Source organism: Phacochoerus africanus, chromosome 11 (assembly GCF_016906955.1).
Source record: "Phacochoerus africanus isolate WHEZ1 chromosome 11, ROS_Pafr_v1, whole genome shotgun sequence".
NCBI lineage: Eukaryota > Metazoa > Chordata > Mammalia > Artiodactyla > Suidae > Phacochoerus > Phacochoerus africanus.
Genome location: NC_062554.1, coordinates 20,471,482 through 20,491,871, shown reverse-complemented (window position 1 = coordinate 20,491,871; position 20,390 = coordinate 20,471,482). Strand labels below are relative to the sequence as shown.

At 39.4% G+C, this 20,390-nt stretch overlaps 1 protein-coding gene across 7 annotated transcripts in view; it reads right to left on the bottom strand.

Moving 5' to 3' along the window:
* TMEM135 (transmembrane protein 135) overlaps nt 1-20,390 on the bottom strand; it is a 304,239-nt gene that overhangs the window by 216,173 nt on the left and 67,676 nt on the right. For 2 of the 7 annotated variants that reach the window (XM_047754419.1, XM_047754426.1), the window contains exon 1: nt 17,882-18,244. The exons of the other annotated variants lie outside the window; for them this stretch is intronic. In XM_047754419.1, the coding sequence (XP_047610375.1) occupies nt 17,882-18,022 (141 nt within the window). In that variant the 5' untranslated portion in view covers nt 18,023-18,244. Of the gene's footprint in view, nt 1-17,881; nt 18,245-20,390 lie in introns of those variants that run through there. 7 annotated transcript variants of the gene reach the window in all.

The following is a 20,390-nucleotide window of genomic DNA, read 5'->3' as shown; positions in this document are numbered from 1 at the left end:
AATGCAAAATAAAACCACAATGAACTACCACTATTAACTGTCAGAATGGCTAAATAAACATATATATATATATATACTGAAAAGGAGTTCCTGTTGTGGCACAGCAGAAACAAATCCAACTAGTATTCACGAGGATACGGGTTCAATCCCTGGCCTCACTCACCCTGCCATGAGCTGTGGTTTAGATCACAGACATGGCTCAGATCCCATGTTGCTGTGGCTGTGGTGTAGGCCAGCAGCTGAAGCAGAGAAACTGGATCACTCATGCATTGTTGGGGGAAAAGTGAAAAGGCAAAAGCATTCTGAAAAACAGATTCACACTTTCTTAGAAAACTAAATAAGCAACTATTATATGACCCAGCAACTGCAGTCCTGGATATTTATCTTAGAAAAATGAAAACGTATGTTCATACTAAATTTGTGCACAAATGTTTTTATCTGCTTTGTTTGTAATAATAAATGAATAGAAATAACATATATGTCCGTTAAGAAGTGAATGGTTTAAAAAAACTGAGGTGTATCCAGCAATACAAAGGAACAAGCTTGATACATGACATAACATTGATGAATTTCCAGAGCATTACGCTAAGTGGAAATGGCCAATCCCAAAAGACTACATATTATACAATTCCATTTACACAACATACATGAAATGACACATTTATAGAAATGAAGAATAAATTAATGGTGACCAGGGGTTAAGAGGAGGTGGGTGTGAGGAAAGTGGGTACTGCTATCAAAGGGTGCCATGAAGAATCCTTGTGGTGATAAAAGTGTTCACTATCTTGAAAATACCATGATAATTACTTTGGTTGTGACATTTCACTATCATTTTTAGGATAATACCATTGGGAGAAACTAGCTAAAGAATACAGGGAATTTATTATTTCCTACAACTACATAAGAATCCACAATTACTTCAAATTTAAAAGTCCATTAAAAAAAAAGCAGTCATCCACATGGCCAGCGGGCATATGAAATATGCTAGCATCAATAGTCATCAGAAAATTACACAATGAACTGCCATTACACACACACACACACACACACAGCAGAAGCAGATATGATAATGCAGAACACTGTCAGGAATGAAGTTACTAGAACCTCACAGATTGCTGATAAATGTAAAATTGCATACTTGCTTCAAAAAATTGTTATTATTTAATGAAATTAAATGTACACTTGTCCTACGTTCCAGTAATTCTACTCCTAGGTATATACTCAAGAGAAACAACTGCTTATTTCCACCAAAAGTAATATTCTTCAAGTTGAAGGAAAAAAGTCAGTGAGCTCAAGACAGGTCATTTGAAATTACCCTGGCAGAAAAACAAAAAGAAGAAAGATTGAAAGAGAATGAAGAAAGCCTGTGAGAATTATGCTATGCCATCAAAAGAAATAATGTACACATTGAGGGAGTCCCTAGAACACATAAAGAAAGAGAAGGGGGGGAAAGCTTATTTAAATAAATCAGAACTGAAAACTTCCTGGATCTAAACAGGTAAATGGACATCTGGATTCATGAAACCCAAAGAATCCCAAATAGATTAAATATAAAGAGATATTCTATTCTTTCTTTTTCTATTTCTTTACTTTAGTATCTATATGAGATGATGGATGTTCACTAATACTATTATGATAATAATTTCATGATGTATGTCAAATCATTATGCAGTACATATTAAATTTACACAGCACTGTGCCAATTTTACATCAGTAAAACTGAAAGAAAAAAAGACAGAGAGCTTCACCAATAACAACAAAGATACAACACTCCAAAACCTATGGAATGCAGCAAAAGCCGTTCTAAGAGGAAAGTCTATGGCAATACAAGCCCACCTCAGGAAACAAGAAAAAGCGCAAATAAACAAGCTAACTTTACATCTTAAGCAGCTAGAGAGAGAAGAGCAGACGAGAACTTAAATTAGTAGAAGGAAATAAATCATAAAGATCAGAGCAGAAATTAATGAAATCGAAATGAAGAAAACCATAGAAAAGATCAATGAAACAAAAAGATGGTTCTTGGAGAAGATCAACAAAATTGATAAACCCTTAGCCAGACTTATCAAGAAAAAAAGAGAGAGGATTCAAGTCAATAAAATTAGAAATGAAAAAGGAGAAGTAAAAACAGACATCACAGAAACACAAAGGGTCATAAGAGACTACTATATGCAACTATACACCAATAAAATGGAAAACCTAAAAGAAATGGACAAATTCTTAGAAAAATACAATCTTCCAAGATTAAACTAAGATGAAATAGAAAAGATGAATGAACAGACCAATCACAAGAACTGAAATTGAAACTGTGATTTAAAAATTTCCAACAAACAAAAGTCCAGGATCAGATGGCTTCACAGGCAAAGTCTATCAAACATTTAGAGAAGAGCTAATTAATACCTATCCTTGTGAAACTATTCCAAAATATCACAGAGGAAGGGACACTCCCAAACTCATTCTATGAGACCACCATCACCCTGACACCACAACCAGACAAAGATACCACAAAAAAAAGGAAACTACAGGCCAATTTCACTGATGAACATAGATGCAAAAATCCTCAACAAAATACTAGCAAACCGCATCCAATGATACATTCAAAGGATTGTACATCATGATCAAGTGGGATTTATCCCAGGGATGCAAGGGTTCTTCAATATCCACAAATCAAGCAGTGTGACACACTACATGAACAAACTAAAGAATAAAAACCACATGATCCTCTCAATAGATGCAGAAAAAGCCTTCGACAAAATCCAACACCCATTTCTGATAAAAATCCTTCAGAAAGTGGGCATAGAGGGAACATACCTCAACATTATATGACAAACCCAGAGCTAACATCATTCTCAATGGTGAAAAGCTGAAAGAATTCCCACTGAGATCAGGAACAAGACAAGGATGTCTGCTCTCAGCACTACTGTTCAACATAGTTTTGGAAGTCCTAGCCATAGCAATTGGAGAAGTAAAAGAAATAAAAGGAATCCAAATTGGAAAGGGAGAAGTAAAACTATCACTATTTGCAGGTGACATGATACTATACCTAGAGAATCCTAGAGACTCTACCAGAAAACGGTTAGAGCTCATCAATGAGTTTGGCAAAGTCGCAGGATACAAAATTAATACACAGAAATCGAAGGCATTTCTACGTACTAACAATGAAAGATCAGAAAGAGAAATTAGGGAAGCAATCCCGTTTACTACCACATCCAAAAGAATAAAACACATAGGAGTAAACCTACCTAAAGAGACAAAAGACCTGTACTCTGAAAACTGTAAGCCACTGATGAAAGAAATCAAAGATAACACAAATAGATGGAAAGACACACCATGCTTGTGGATTGGAAGAGTCAATATTATCAAAATGACTATACTACCTAAGGCAATATACAGATTCAAGGCAATACCTATCAAATTACCAAGGACATTTTTCACAGAACTCGAACAAAATATTTTAAAGTTTGTTTGGAAGCACAAAAGATTCAGAATAGGAATTCCCATCGTGGCGCAGCGAAAACGAAACCAACTAGGAACCATGAGGTTGCAGGTTCAATACCTGGCCTGGCTCAGTGGGCTAAGGATCCGGTGTTGCCATGAGCTGTGGTGTAGGTCTCAGATATGGCTCGGATCCCGCATTGCTGTGGCTCTGGCATCGGCCTGCAGCTACAACTCCGATTAGACCCCTAGCCTGGGAACCTCCATATGCTGCAGGTGAAGCCCTAAAAAGACAAAAAACAAAAAACAAAAAACAAAACCCCAGAATAGCCAAAGACATCCTGAAAAAGAAGACACAGACATAAAGATCAGTGGAACAGGATAGAAAGCCAGAATTAAACCCACACATCTACAGTCAACTCATCTATGACAAAGGAGGCAAGAATATACAATGGAGAAAAGACACTCTGTTCAATAAGCAACACTTGGAAAACTGGACGGCCACATGTAAAAGAATGAAATGAGAACACTCCCTAACACCAGACACAAAAATAAACTCAAAATGGATCAAAGACCTAGATATAAGACCAGAAACTATAAAACTCTTAGAGGAAAACACAGGCCAAACACTCTCTGACATAAACGACAGCAACATCTCAGATCCACCTCTTAGAGTAATAACAGTAAAAACAAAAATAAACAAATGGGACTTAATTTTAAAAATCCTATAAAATTGGATTTAAAAAATCCTATAAAATCCCTTAAAATCCTATAAAATTAGATTGTGATGATCACTGTACAACTATAAATGTAATAAATTCATTGAGTAATAAAAAATAAAAAAAAAAGAAAATCATGCCAAGTAAAATAAACCAGGCACAGAAAGGCAAATACTGCAAGCACATATATGAGTAATCTAAAAACCCAAAGGAGTTACCATTATGGTTCAGCAGGTTAAGAACCCAACATAGTGTCTGAGAGGATTCAGGTTGGATCCCTGGCCTCACTCAGCGGGTTAAGGATCTGGAGTTACCGCAAGCTGCAGTGTAGGTCACAGATAAGTCTCAGATCTGGTATTGCTGTGGCTGAGGCATAGGCCTGCAGCTGCAGCTCTGATTCAACCCCTAGCCTGGGAACTTCCATATTTTGCAGGTGCAGCCATAAAAGGAAAAAAAGAATAAACAAACAAATAAAAATAAAACCCCACAGAACCAGAGTAGAATGATGCTTCTAGTGGCTGAGGAGGTAGGGGAAATAAAGAAATGTTAATCAAAGGCTACAAAAAGGTACAAAGCTGCAGTTACACAGGATGAATAAACACAACAGATCTAGTGTACAGCAAAATAACTATAGTTAATATAGTAGTGAATATTCAAAATATGCTAAGAAGTTATATTTAAGATTTTCTCATCACACACACAAAAAAAAACTGTGTGAGAAAAAGACATGTTAATTAACTTGAATGTAGTAATTATATAAGGCATACCTTGTTTTATTGTGTTTTGCTTCATGGCAGTTCCCAGACATTGTGCTTTTTACAAATTGAAAAAACCCTGGCAACCCTGTATGAAGCAGGTTCATACCATTTTTCCAACAACTTTTGCTCACTTCACTTCTCTTGGTGATTCTGGCAGTACTTCAAACTTTTCATTATTATTATATGTGTTGCAGTGATCTGTGATCAGTTATCTTTGATGTCACTGCTGGTAAGTGTTCGGGGGTGCCACAAACTGCACCCACAGAAATACATTTTGTAAGACTATAGCTGCTATAGATGGTGATTTCTGATAGATCTGGGCAAAGTAAATTGAAAAATTTCTGGAAAGGATCCACCATTCTAGATGCCATTAAGAACATGTGTGATTCATGGGACGAAGTCGAAATAAACATTAATAGGACTTTGAAAAGAAGTTGATTGCAAACCTCATAGATGACACTGAGGAGTTCAAGACTTCAGTGAAAGAAGTCTTGTGGTGGAAATAGGCAGATGTGGTGGTAATAGGAAGAGAACCAGATTCAGAAGTAGAAACTGTGCTGAACAACAGAACTTGACAAAACATTGTAACCCAATTCCACTTTAATAACAATAAGACAATTTTTAGAAAAAGAGTGTATACACATGTATGACTGAGTCACTTTGCTGTACAGCAGAAATCTGCACAACATTGCAAATCAACTATGCTTTAATAAAAAAGAAAAAAATGGGGAAAAAATGAAAAAAAAAAGAAGTAGAACCTGAAGATATGACTGAATTGCTGCAGTTTCATGATAAAACAGTAAGGCATGAGGAGTTACTTCTTATAGAAACAAAGTTACTTTAACATTTCTTATAGAAAGAAAGTTACTTTAAAGTTACTTAACTATAACATTAAGGCATCAGGAGTTACTTATTAAAGAAAGAGAGGGTGCTTTTTTATGGATGAGAAAAGAGTTTCTTGAGGTTAAATCTATGCCTGGTGAAGATGTTATAAAGACTGCTAAAACGACAACAAAGGATTTTGACTATGACAGACACTTCGTTGATAAAGCACTGGCAGGATTTGAGAGGATCAACTCACACTATGAAAGAAGTTCTGTAGGTAAAAATGTGTTAAATAACACTGCACGCTACAGAGAAATCATTTGTGAAAGGAAAAGTCAATTGATGCAGCCAACTTCATCATTGTCTTATTTTAAGAAACTGCCATAGTCACCCCAACCTTCAACAATGACCACCCTGATCAGTCAGCAGTCACCAACAGAGAGGAGAGACTCTCCATCAGCAAAAAAATTACAACTTGCTGAAGGCTCTGATGACGGCTGGCAATTTTTAGCAATAAATTATCATTTTTTAAATATTTAAATAATAAGTTATTGAAAATTATTTTTCAAGTATGTACATTGGTTTGTTTGGTTTCTTTTCAGGCATTATGCTATCGCTATTGTATGGTGTAAACATAACTTTTGTATGCACTGGGAAACCAAAATATTTGTTTAACTCTCTTTATTGCAACATTCTCTTTGGTTGCCATGTTCACTTTATTGAATTACTCTGAAACTGAATTTGTAATATCTCTGTGGTATACATGTATATCAAATCATCTTGTTGAAAAGTAAAAGGTCAACACTAAATAACAGAGTTCCTTTTCCCCCACTTCTACAATTATATCTTTAAAAAATAAATAAATAAATGGTACTGCAGTTCCCACTGTACCTCAGTGGTAGTATGGATACCCGACTAGTATCCTTGAGGATGTCGGTTAGATCCCTGGCCTCTCAGTGGGTTAAGGATCCCATGTTGCTGTGAGCTTTGGTGCAGCTTGGATCTAGCATTGCTGTGACTGTGGTGTAGGCTGACAGATATAGTGCCAATTCAACCTAGCCTGGGAACTTCCATATGCCTCGGGTGTGGCCCGAAAGACAGACAGAGAAAGAAGGAAGGAAGGAAGGAAGGAAGGAAGGAAGGAAGAAGAAAGAAAGAAAGAAAGAAAGAAAGAAAGAAAGAAAGAAAGAAAGAGGGAGGGAGGGAGGGAGGGAGGGAGGGAGGAAGGAAGTAAGAAAGAGGAAGGAAGGAAGGAAGGAAGGAAGGAAGAAAGGAAGGGTACTGAAGGAGTTGGATATCTGTCTATGTAGAAGACAAAAATTACTTTGATCCCTTCTTCTTCACACTAAACACAAAAGCTAATTTGAGATGGGTCATAGACTTAAATTTTTTTAAGTGTAAACAGTAAATATCTAGAAGAAAACATAGATGGATATGTTTATGAGCACCCTGGGCACAAGTCAGTCAAAACACAGAGACAATATTAGGCACAGCTCATGAAGAGCAAGTATGGAGACCAACGTGACTAACACAAAGGCTATAGACTGAAGGAGAACTGTGATGACAGGCTCCCAATTTAGGAATTTCCCTTTAGAAAAATATTACTATTAAATATCTCTCAGGCCTACATACATTTCATCTTATTCTTTTATTCTCCCTTTTCTGTTTCCCCATGTGATTAATGCTGCACATCTGCCATACAAATGGTACACGAGTATTGGGGTTGCAGTCTATAGCCATGGAATAGAACACAGCAGTTAAATGACCCTCAAAGGGGCTGACTCATGATCCTAGCCTTATTAGTACCAAACTTTAATTTAGCAGTCTTTGTTAGCCCCATTAACTCTCCTAAAAGACTATCTCTATGAGTTTATTACTCTGATACCAAAACCACTGAAAAATATATATATATATATGTGTGTGTGTATGTGTATGTGTATAATATATACATATATTAGGCATGGAGTTCCCTGGTAGCCTAGTGCTTAAAAACTCAGTATTGTGGAGTTTCCTTGTGGCACAGCAGGTTAAGGATTCAGCATTGTCTCTACAGAAGCTCAAGTTGCTACTGTGGCCTGGGTTCTGACCCTAACCCAGGAACTTCCATGTGACACTGGCACAGCCAAAAAAAAAAAAAAAAAAATTTACACACAAATATCACTGATGAACACAGATGTAAAAATTCTCAACAAAATATTAGCAAACTAAATTCAACAATATAAAAAAAGATCAGGAGTTCCTGTCGTGGCGCAGTGGTTAACGAATCCGACTAGGAACCATGAGGTTGCGGGTTCGGTCCCTGCCCTTGCTCAGTGGGTTGACCATCCGGCGTTGCCGTGAGCTGTGGTGTAGGTTGCAGATGCGGCTCCGATCCTGCGTTGCTGTGGCTCTGGTGTAGGCCGGTGGCTACAGCTCCGATTCAACCCCTAGCCTGGGAACCTCCATATGCCGCGGGAGCGGCCCAAGAAATAGCAACAACAACAACAACAACAACAAAAAGACAAAAAAAAAAAAGATCACACTCCATGATAATTGGGATTTACACCTGAGATGCAAGATTCGTTCAAAATCCACAAATTAATCAATGTTAACATCAACAAAAGGAAGGATAAAAATCATGTGACCATCTCAATAGATTCAGAAAAAACATTTGGCAAAATTCAACATTCATTCATGATAAAAACAACTCTTATCAAAGTGGTACAGAGAGAACATATCTCAACATGATAAAGGCCATTTATGACAAATCCACAGCTGACGTCATACTCAATGGTGAAAAAATGAAAGCTTTTCCTCTAAAATCAGGGAAAAGGATCACTCTCACCACTTCTATTTAATGTAGTATTGGAAGTTCTAGCCACAGCCATCAGACAAGAAAAAAGCTAAGTAAAAGGCATCTAAAATAGAAAGGAAGTAAAATGATATGACATGATACTATGTACATAAAACCCTAAAGTCTCTACCAAAAAACATTAGAACTAATAAATGAATCCAATAAAGCTGCATGATACAAGATTAATATACAATTCCTATTGCTTTCCTATACACTAATAATAAACTATCAGAAAAAGAAATTTAAAAATCACATTTAAATTGCATCCAAAAAATACTTAGGGATAAACTTAACCATGGAAGGGAAAGATCTATATACTGAAACCTATAAAACACTGATGAAGAAAATTGAAGACCATATATAAATGGAAAGCAATATCCCATGTTTAAGGATAGGAGGAATTAATATTGCTAAAATGACCATACTATCCAAAGTAATCTACAGATTTAATGTGATCCCTATCAAAATATCCGTAACATTTTTCACAGAACTAGGACAAATAATTCTAAAACGTATATGGAAACACAAAAGACCCCAAATAGCCAAAGCAATCCTGAAAAAGACCAAGGCTGGAGCGATTATGCTCCCTAAATTCAAACTATACTACAAAGCTATGATAATCAAAACAGCATGGTACTGGAGTTCCCATCATGGCATGGTGGTTAACAAATCCGACTAGGAAACATGAGGTTGCGGGTTCAATCCCTGGCCTTGCTCAATGGGTTAAGGATCTGGCATTGCCATGAGCTGTGGTGTAGGTTGCAGATGTTGCTCAGATCTGGAGTTGCTATGGCTGTGGCATAGGCCAAGAGCTGTAGCTCCCATTCTACCCATAGCCTGGGGACCTACATATGCCGTGGGTGCAGGCCTAAAACAACAACAACAACAACAATCCTCTACTTCGTGAATAGAAAAAATAAAATAAGCCCCTCACCTCCACCCCTAAAGCAAGATTCAGGCAAAAATCAAACAGGGATTGGTCTATCATATTTACAAATTCCATGATCTCTAAATGTCAAACAATCCAAATATTCTCAGCAGTTTGTATTCCTTAATGACCTTAGTCTGTCTGTCTCTCTCCGCCCAGCCCCCAAGTAAAAAACAGAAACAAATGGCCCTTGAAAACTCTGACTGCTGGTCTCACTTTCTCCAAAAAATCTGCTAAACCACTACCTTTGAAAACTCAATGCATACTATGTACCAGAAGCATTTCACTTATTACACTCCATTTAATCCTCGCCAGGACCTCCAGAGTTAAAATTTACCTTTTCTCCAATAGTACAGACACAAACATTGAGGCTTAGAGTAGTTAGGTAATTTGTCTGAAGATACCAGCTAGTAAGTAGTGAGCTAGAATTCTAACATAGGCAATTTGACCCTATGATCTAGGATCCTGCCTTCAAAGTCACACTGAAATACAAAATTCTGAACAGCATCTTGTAATCTTTGAAAGTTCTGTAGAACTACCATTTTTTCCATAAAATAAAAAACTGTGTGAGAACACTGAAAATAAAAAAAACGATTCCATGCATATCACTGAAATGCTTTCAGTGTTTTTCAAGCCTTTCGCAACTAACTAAAGATTGCCCCTTAAGTTGTTTTTGTATTTCCTAAGAATTTAAATTCTTGCTTAAGTGTGTTTTTGGTTTGGTTTGGTTTTTTTGTTTGGTTGCTTTTTTTTGGTTTTTTTTTTTTGCTTTTTTTGCTTTTTAGGGCCATGTCAGCAGCACGTGGAAGTTCCCAGGCTAGGGGCTGAACTGGAGCTACAGTTGCCAGCCACAGCCACAGAAAGAGAAGATACCAGTCACATCTGTGACCTACACTGCAGCTCACAGCAATGCCAGATCCTTAACCCACTGAGTGAGGCCAGGGATCGAACCCACATCCTCATAGATTTCCACTGCACCACAGTGGAAAGTGTGGAAAAGTGGTCCTTTTTAAGTGTTTATTCAGAGTATAGAAGTAATGAGCTGGCCCTTTATAATATAATAAGTTTGTCAAGATTATCAAATTCAAGGAAAGTAAATAGTAAGTAAACATTTTCACACTCTGAAGAAAGGGGAAGATAACTAAAGGTCAATGAAGAAGACTTTAAATCAGGTTCTTAAATCTTTCCTTCTCAAAAGGACAAAGGTTTTATTCTGAAGTCAGCTAAGGATATAAGCCAGTACCCCAATCTGGAGGTCCTATAGAAAGACATCAGGAAAAGTATAAGAAAAATCTTATAGCCACCTGAGATACATGAACAAGTTTTCCTGCTTAGAAAAAGGACCTAAGAATTTGAATAGCATAGAACTCATACCCCTAAACAGACAACTATGTGTTCTTAATTTGCCACAAAGTACCAAGGGCACTATGCTTTCATTAATTTTAGTTGTAGTCAAGGGTTTAAAAGCTTAACAACTGTTTCATGTGAAGGTGTACAGTAATGAGTACAACTTATTATGAATGTGTGGCAATAACTAACATTCAAGAAATAACATATAGCTTCCTGAAATATATTTTTGGTACATGCATAAATTGTTAGCATATATTACAATATATGTAGGATTCTTAAAAAAAAAAAAGCCAAACGAAGTGAATTGATGATAAAGATTGATGTTGCATACAAATTGTGAAAACATAAAGATTCACTGTGAAGAGGAATAGCCCTTATACATTTCAACATGGTTTAAGCGTTAGAGGGTGAATACTAGGAACAGCAGTAGATATCGAAATGAAAAGGAAGCACGAGAGCAGCTATGCTGAACAAAAGAGTAAACCTGAAAGGAACAAAAGAAATCAGTTTAGTACAACACAAGTGGTAATATGTCAAATGAAAAGCAGATATATGCAAAAATTCTCAACAAAATTTTAGCAAACCAAATCCAGCAACATATAAAAAAGATTACATACCATGACCAAGTGGGATTCAACCCCAAATTCACAAGGATGGTTCAACATATGCAAATCAATCAACTTCATTACCACATTAGCAAAAGAAAAGTCAAAAACCATACAATCATCTCAATAGATGCAGAAAAAGAATTTGACAAAATCCAACATCCACTCATGATAAAAACTCTTACCAAAGTGAGTATAGAGGGAACATATTAAAGCCATTTCCGACAAACCCACAGCCAATATAATACTCAGTGGAGAAAAGCTAAAAGCCTTCCCACTCTCACCACTTTTATTCAACATACTATTGGAAGTCCTAGCCACAGCAATCTGACAAACAAAAGAAATAAAAGGCATCCAAATTGGAAGAGAAGGGGTAAAAATGTCATTCTATGCAGATGACATGATACTATATATAGAAAACCCTAAGGACTCCACAAAAAATTGATCGATGAATTCAGCAAAGTAGCAGGATACAAGATTAATATCCAGAAATCAGTTGTATTTCTGTATACTAACAACAAAACATTAGAAAAGGAATATAAAAATACTATAACTTTTAAAATCACATCCAAGAAAATTAAATACTTAGGAATAAACCTGACCAAGGAGGTGAAAGACTTGTATGCTGACAACTATAAAACATTAATCAAGGAAATTAAAGAGGATTCAGAGAAATGGAAAGATACTTCATACTCCCAGATTGGAAGAATTAATATTGTTAAAATGGCCATCCTATCCAAAGCAACCTACAAATTTAGTGCAATCCTATCAAACTACCCATGACATTTTTCACAGAACTAGAACAAATAATCCAAAAATTTATATAGAACCCTAAGAGACCCAAAATTGCCAAAGCAATCCTGGGGGGCAGAAGGGGAGGGGACAAGCAGGAGGCATAATTCTCCCAGACTTCAGACAATATTACAAAGCCACAGTAATCAAGACAGTGTGGTACTGGTACAAAAACAGACATACAGACCAATGAAACAGAATGGAGAATCCAGAAGTAAACCCAGATACCTATGGTCAATTAATCTTTGACAAAAGAGGCAAGAATATAAAACGGGAAAAAAGATAGTCTCTTCATCAAATGGTGCTGGGAAAACTGGACAGCTTCATGTAAATCAATGAAACTAGAACACACCCTTATACTATACACAAAAATAAACTCAAAATGTCTTAAAGACTTAAACATAAGACACCTAGAAGAGAACATAGGTAAAACATTCTGACATCAACCATAAAAATGTTTTCTTAGGTCAGTCTCCCAAGGCAACAGAAATGAAAACAAAAATAAATCAATGGGACTTAATCAAACTTACAAGCTTTTGCACAGCAAAGGAAATCATAAAAGAAAGAAAGAAAGAAAAGACAATCTACAAAATGGGATAAAACAGTTTCAAATAATGCAGCCAACAAGCACTTAATCTCTAAAATATACAAACGACTTATACAACTCAACAGCAAAAAAAAAAACAACAACCCAGTTGAAAAACGGGCAGAAGACCTGAATAGACATTTCTCCAGAGAAGATATACAGATGGCCAACAGGCACATGAAAATAATGTTCAACATCACTGATCATTAGAGAAATGAAAATCAAAACTACAATGAGGTACCACCTCACACCAGTCAGAATGGCCACCATCAACACTCAATCAATAACAAATGCTGGATAGGTATGGAGAAAAGGGTACCCTCCTGCACAGTTGGTGGGAATGTAAATTGGTACAACCACTCTGGAAAACAGTATGGAGGTACCTCAGAAAACTAAACATAGAACTACCATATGAACCAGCAATCTCACTCCTGGGCATATATCTAGACAAAACTTTCCTTGAAAAAGATAAACACACCCATATGTTCACTGCAGCACTAGCCAAGCTCTTCACAAGAGCCAAGACATGAAAACAACCCAAATGTCCAACAACAGATGAATGAATTAAGATGTGGTATATACAAAAAGGAATACTATTCAGCCATAAAAGAGAACAAAATGCCATTTGCAGCAACATGGATGGAACTAGAGACTCTCATACTAAGTGAAGTAGTCAGAAGGAGAAAGACAAATACCGGGAGTTCCTGTTGTGGCCCAGTGGAAAAGAATCCAAATAGGAACCATGAGGTTGCAGGTTCAATCCCTGACCTCACTCAGAGGGTTATGGATCCAGCATTGCCATGAGCTGTGGTGTAGGTTGCAGACATGGCTCAGATCCCTCGTTGCTGTGGCTCTGGCAAAGGCCAGTGGCTATAGCTCTGATTCGACCCCCAGCCTGGGAACCTCCATATGCTGAGGGAGCAGCCCAAGAAAGCACAAAAAGACACACACACACACAAAAAACAATCCGGCGTTGCCCTGAGCTGTGGTATAGGTCGCAGATGCGGCTCAGATCCCACATTGCTGTGGCTCTGGTGTAGACCAGCAGCAACAGCTCCGACTGGACCCCTAGCCTGGGAACCTCCATATGCCGCAGATGCAGCCCTAAAAAGACAAAAGACGAGAAAAAAAAAAAAAGACAAATACCATATGATATCACTTATATCTAGAATCTAATATGTGGCACAAATGAACATATCTACAGAAAAGATACTCATGAACTTGGAGAACAGACTTATGGTTGCCAAGGGGAAGGGGGTGGGAGGGGGATGGACTGGGAGTTTGGGGTCAGTAGATGCAAACTATAGCATCTGGAGTGGATAAGCAATGAGATCCTGAGGTATAACACAGGAAACTCTATTTAGTCGATTGTGACGGCACATGATCGAGGATAATGTAAGAAAAAGAATGTGTATATATATATACATATATATATATATATGTGTCTGGGTCACTTTGCTGTACAGCATAAATTGACAGAACATTGTAAATCAACTGTAATAAAAAAATAAAAATCTTTTTTTAAAAAGGACAAAAGAAAAGCAGATATAAAAGATCTATTTTATTGGTTCCAGAAAATATTCTAAGTCCTATTCACTTTCCTGTGAAATGCCTCTAAAACTGCCCTTCCATTCCCTCTGGCACTACCTTAGACCTGCCAAATATTATCTCTTCATTCCTGAATTATTCGTGAGTTAAATCATTCATACCTGTACTCATTGGGACACTTACCAAAGCACTTACGCAAGTACTACGCTAGTTCTGAATACAAACTAGCAGTCCAACTGGAGATAGAGACGTGGATCACAGTGAATGCACTGTTTTATTAATAGCAACACTTTATCAGGGCCCAACTATGGGATAGCCCCTATTCCTACACACTATTATCCCATTTAAACCCTCACAAGAGCCCTAGAAGATGGGTATAATTATCTGTTGCAAAGCGAGGAGACTTAGGCTCAAAGAGGTGAGGTAATTTATCTTCAAGGCTCAAATCAAATGTTATTCTTCCAAGGAGCCCTCCTCCTCACCCTCAATGAACGTCACACCTAACTCAAGTGCCACTGAGGGAATGGGGAAGAAAACAAATGCCTAATTATTCAAGACCTGTTATGTGTTAGAAACTAGGATGCATTATTTCTCTTAACTCTCACAGAGAAAGACAAAGTAACTTGCACAAAGTTAAACAGCTAGTAACCGATGGAGCTGGGATTCAAACTCAGAAGTCCCTGAACCCTTTTAAAAGCACACTTCTTCCCATACCAACATGTATCTTGGCCCTTGGGGTTACATATTTAATCAACAACTGTCCAACACTGACAAAGAGCAAAGTGTGGCTATAGGCTCTAAGAGACCAAACCACCCATGCAAATGAAACCGGAAAAGAACTGTCATGAAATAGTGCTTATCTGCATCACCTGCGATGGACTCCAGTTTTTCTATTCTATTTCACTTAAAATAATATACTGGTCAGTTCCCACTAGTTTTAATTCACAAATACAGATACAAAACCAAACAGGATCAAGAATTTGTCCTCGAAAAGTATTTAGTCGAATTGGAAATATAACTATAAACACTGTTATAATAGTAAAACACAAAACTTCTTGACCCCTGTGCCCCCACTCCACCGGCAGGAATTTAAAAACTCATGTTCCTAGGAGTTCCGGTCATGGCTCTACAGTAATGAACCCGACTAGCATCCATGAGGACATGGGTTTGATCCCCAGCCTCGCTCAGTGGGTTAAGGATCCGCATTGCTGTGGCTGTGGTGTAGACTGACAGCTACAGCTCTGATTCAACCCCTAGCCTGGGAACCTCCATATGCCACAGGTGTGGCCCCAATGAGACCAAAAAAAACCCCAAAACTCATGTTCCTGTTGCTCCCTGAACTTCCCTATCATAGAATATACCCAATAAATTATCTACACTGTAGACATAAAAAACATCAGGCACTCAACAAATAGTTGTTGAATGAATGAGTCAGTAAAGGAGGCACAATATAAAAGTGCTATGGATTTTCAGAGGGAGAAATTATGTACCATAAACTCTCTCCCCACCTATATCATAATCCTCTAAAGGGAGGTACAATCTCTTTGTATTATTGAATACATGAAGAGCTCAATCATGTTTGTAGAGATTCTATTTCAAAAAAAAAAAAAAAAAAAAAGAGCTACAGAGTGGCCACAATTCATGTGGAAAAGCAGATAAACATGGATCTTTGCCAAAAGAAATCAAAGAAGACATTTACAGCTCCAATAATAAGTTTATCATCAGCCTTTACGCTAGATCCTTACTATTCGTAGTGTGCCTCTTAATTCAGAAGCATCAATATTCCCTGGGAATTTGTTAGAAACGCATAATCTGAGGATCCACTCAGACCTACTAAATCAGATCCCTCATTTTAACACACTCCCCCAGGGGATTCCTAACACACATTAAGTCTGAAAAACATTTGTAAATGATACAAATGAAACTGAATTCTGCAAGCTCAGAGAAAGTTATTATCTTCTCCTCCGTTTTCTGTAATAAATAACCATACTTCTTCTTTTCTTTTCTTTTCTTTTTTTTTTGTCTTTTTGCCTTTTCTAGGGCCGCTTCCTGAGGCATATGGAGGTTCCCAGGCTAGAGGTCTAATCAGAGCCGTAGCCACAGGCCTACACCACAGCCACAACAATGTGGGATCCAAGCTGCATCTGCGACCTACACCACAACTCACGGCAACGCTGGGTCCTTAACCCACTGAGCAAGGCCAGGGATAGAACCCGCAACCTCATGGCTCCTAGTCAGATTCGTTAACCACTGCGCCACGACTGGAACTCCTAAATAACCATACTTCTCAAGGAGTACCACAGATATGGTCATAACACACCTTCAGGAATATTAGGGTATAAATCTGAATTATTACTCAATGAGAAGTAAGAACTGATCATCCATTGACTATTAAATGGAACTTTTAGGAAATTGTATATATATAGGACACAGACTCTATTGGGCGAGAAAATGAGAAAATGAGAGAATATGGAACTATACTCAATAATTATAAGGAAAAAGAATCTGTAAAAATACATAAATATATATCTGAATCACTCTGCTGTACACCTGAAACTAACAAACACTGTAAATCAACTATACCTCATTTTTTAAAAAAGGTTAGTGTAAAAACAAGAAAATAAGAGAATGAACTTAATGAACTTAAGCAGCCAAAGTGATAAATCTTTTAATACCAAGGATGAGATTCTTGGGGAGGTGGGGGAGGAGAGAGAGAGAGACACTGGTGAGAACATTTAAGAACAAACATCTTTAACAATTCTCTGTGATACATAGACGTATTTCCAAATATTCTCTATTAAAAACTCCAAACGTAGATAACCCTACATGCAAAGCAATGTAATCAAGAACTTGTGGGACATAAAGTCAGATCTCCTTATCACTTTCACTGACTCAAAAACTAGAACCACCCTTGAAAACACCAAGCAAAATCTCAACCAAACCACTTTGTGAACTTGCAGAAATACTTGCAAAACCCTCAAGCCACAATCCTGTCATCCCAATTTGATACAAGACAGGAGGCCAAAGGAACCTGATGTCAAATATGCCTTTAAAAAAGGGGGGTGGGGGTGAGGGGGACGCCAAAACAGGGGGAATTAGATGAGGAATGACTGCAGGCCATTTCTCATCGCCTCGCTGACCTACAAATATCTCTCCATCACAAAGCAGGAGGGAGGAAAAATAACGCAGGTCCCTAAACTCACAATTTTAAGTGTCCCAAACTTAGTCCTAAAGTTGGGAGCCCGTCCTCTTCTCCCAACAACAGACATTCAGATGACAGCTAGACCTCTAATTCCCCTCCCCCCTCTCCCATCCCCGGTAGGATTTAGGCTATCCGGCCCTCGCGACCTCCCTCCATCCCACCCACCCCCTCCAGGGATATCCTGACCCCTCCCGACGAGAACTCGACCAGGGGCTAGTGTCCCCGCCCTTCGGAGCACCGCTGCACCCCCTGGCCCATCCGACACACTAAACTCGCCCTGGGAAAGGGGCTGATGGGTCTCACCAAGTACAGGGGGGCATAGATCCTCAGGGACTCCTCCAGGGCGCCCCGGGTGATCTGCACGAAGGCGACCCGGCAGGAAGGGTGCCAAGTGTGGCCGATCTCGTAGCAGTTATGAGGGATGGACTTGCTGAGAGCCGCCATGACGAGGAGCCGCGCGCAGGGGCCCGGAGCGGGGTGAGCCCAGGCTCGAGAGGGAGGGAGGAAGAAGAGAGAGCCGCGAGCGCCCAACCTCCACGGGCTCGCCGGGCGGGCTCGGGGGAGGTGCGGAATGGAGGGGAAAGGTCACGGGAGCAGGGTTACTCTGGGCCAAAGTCCTCGGATGTTGAGCGCTCAGCTTATAGCAGCTCGAGGGGGCGGGGCACGCACCGGGGAGGCGGGGAGAGGCGGAGCGTGCGCGCTCCCTCAAGCGGCCTGGCCGGGGGCGCGTGCCCGCCCCCTCGGAGCCCGCGCGGCGCTGGGGAGCGGAAGGTCGGAGAACGCGGCTCGGGGACGCGCCTGCCGCCCGCCTCGCCGCTACTTTACCCAGTGCCTCGCAGTAGCACGCGCGGGCAGTGGAGGATGCGCAAAGAGAGTTGACCTGGGTCACACTGTACTCCAGTCTCTGTCCTCTGAAAACCCAGCCAAGTAGAACTGAGGGCAGTGGAAGAAAGGGATCAAATGTCTTTATTGGGAGCTGGTGGAGGAAGACAGTTGCCAGAGGAGAACATGGACAACCATCCTTAGAACTGCCAGCTCCCCTGCCCTAGACTGGCAGGTAATAAATAGCTAAGTCCGCCTGCTAGTTGGAACTGCTCTGCTCCCAATTGCTGGGCTTTCTTAGATCTGCGGTGCCTGAGCGGGCTTGAAAAATCTGTTAGGCATGTTCTTGCACATCCTGTATGGGGAAAGGACAGTAGTAGGTCATCCTCTCCAAACCCTGGCCCACTGGGAAGTCTTATCTACAGCGTCGGCCACCAGTGCTCATCAGGCAAATATGTAACCCAGCAAGGACTCCTGCGCCTGAGGGCAGAAAGCCAAACCCTGAGGGCAGGTGTTTCCAGCAAAGTAAGGGTTTACTGCAGGGCGCCACATAAGGGAAAGGGAGACAAGCCCCAGATCCACTCCCACTTGGTCTTTGAGTTAGGGATTACTTACAAAGGAAAAACAAAGGAGCTAGGATTAATCATCATCTTGTAACATTTCTTAATCCTCATTTCGGATGTCAGGATTTCTCTGGTTTACAATTCTCAGACCAGGTGACCCTTAGCTCTGAAGTCTCTGAACCCATCTTGCCTACAGAAGCAACCTGAGTCTGTACGTTAATGATACCTATAACAGCAATTTTAGACTTTTAAGGATGTTATTAACAACAGCAGTTTTAGCCATCTAACTGGTTGATTAGTGCTCAGCACAGGACTGAGATCAGAAGGAATAAAAAAGGACTTTCAAGTTTTAAATCATAAATTCAGTAAGGGAACTTGGTTTTAGGGGGACTCAGCTTCATGTAATACACATAGTAGAGGCAGCAGTGGTCTTAGAACTCATACCTGGCTAGAAATCTTAGCTAACAATTAGCATGACAAGGAACCTGTATTGCCTGTGAGCCTTATAACCCCTCTAAATGTCGGTTTCCTCACCTATAATAAATTCCCAGCTTCCTTAGAATTCCAAGTTTCTGGAGTTCTAATCAGCAGAAACAAATCTGACTAGCATTAGTGAGGACTCGGGTTTGGTCCCAGGCCTCGCTCAGTAGGTTAAGGATCTGGCATTGCTATAGCTATGGCGTAGGCCATTGGCTACAGCTCCAATTCAACCCCTAGCCTGGGAACCTCCATATGCTGCAGGTGCAGCCCTAAAAGGACAAAAGACCAAAAAAAAAAAAGAAAAAGAAAAAGTCACCCAGGTTTTTAATGTTAGGGGAATAAGGAAATCTATACAAGAGAAGATTAAAAAAAAAAAAAGAATGAAAGCAGTTCTTTTCTATGTAATTATGATAAAAGACAAATAATTGTAGAGGAAGCAAAGCAGATCTTGGCAAGTGACTCTGGTCATAACACTGGTCAGGACTAAAGTATCACTTGACAGTGATGCTGTAGAGGATCCCTATACACCCTTTATGAAGTTACCACCTCTGAATGATTGCTACCTTGCTTTGTATGATGATAGTTTCTATGTAATGAAACCTTAAATGAAACACAATTTTTTTTTTTGTCTTTTTGCCTTTTGGCCTTTTCTAGGGCCGCTCCTGCAGCACATGGAGATTTCTAGGCTAGGGGTCTAATCGGAGCTGCAGCTGCCGGCCTACGCCAGAGCCACAGCAACGCCAGATCCGAGCCGCGTCTGCAACCTACACCACAGCTCACGGCAATGCCAGATCCTTAACCCACTGAGCAAGGCCAGGGATCGAACCCACAACCTCATAGTTCCTAGTCAGGTTCGTTAACCACTGAGCCACGACAAGAACTCCCCAACACAATTTTTGAGATCAGACTTCCTACCCTCACAAAAAGACCACTGTTGCAATAAAAAT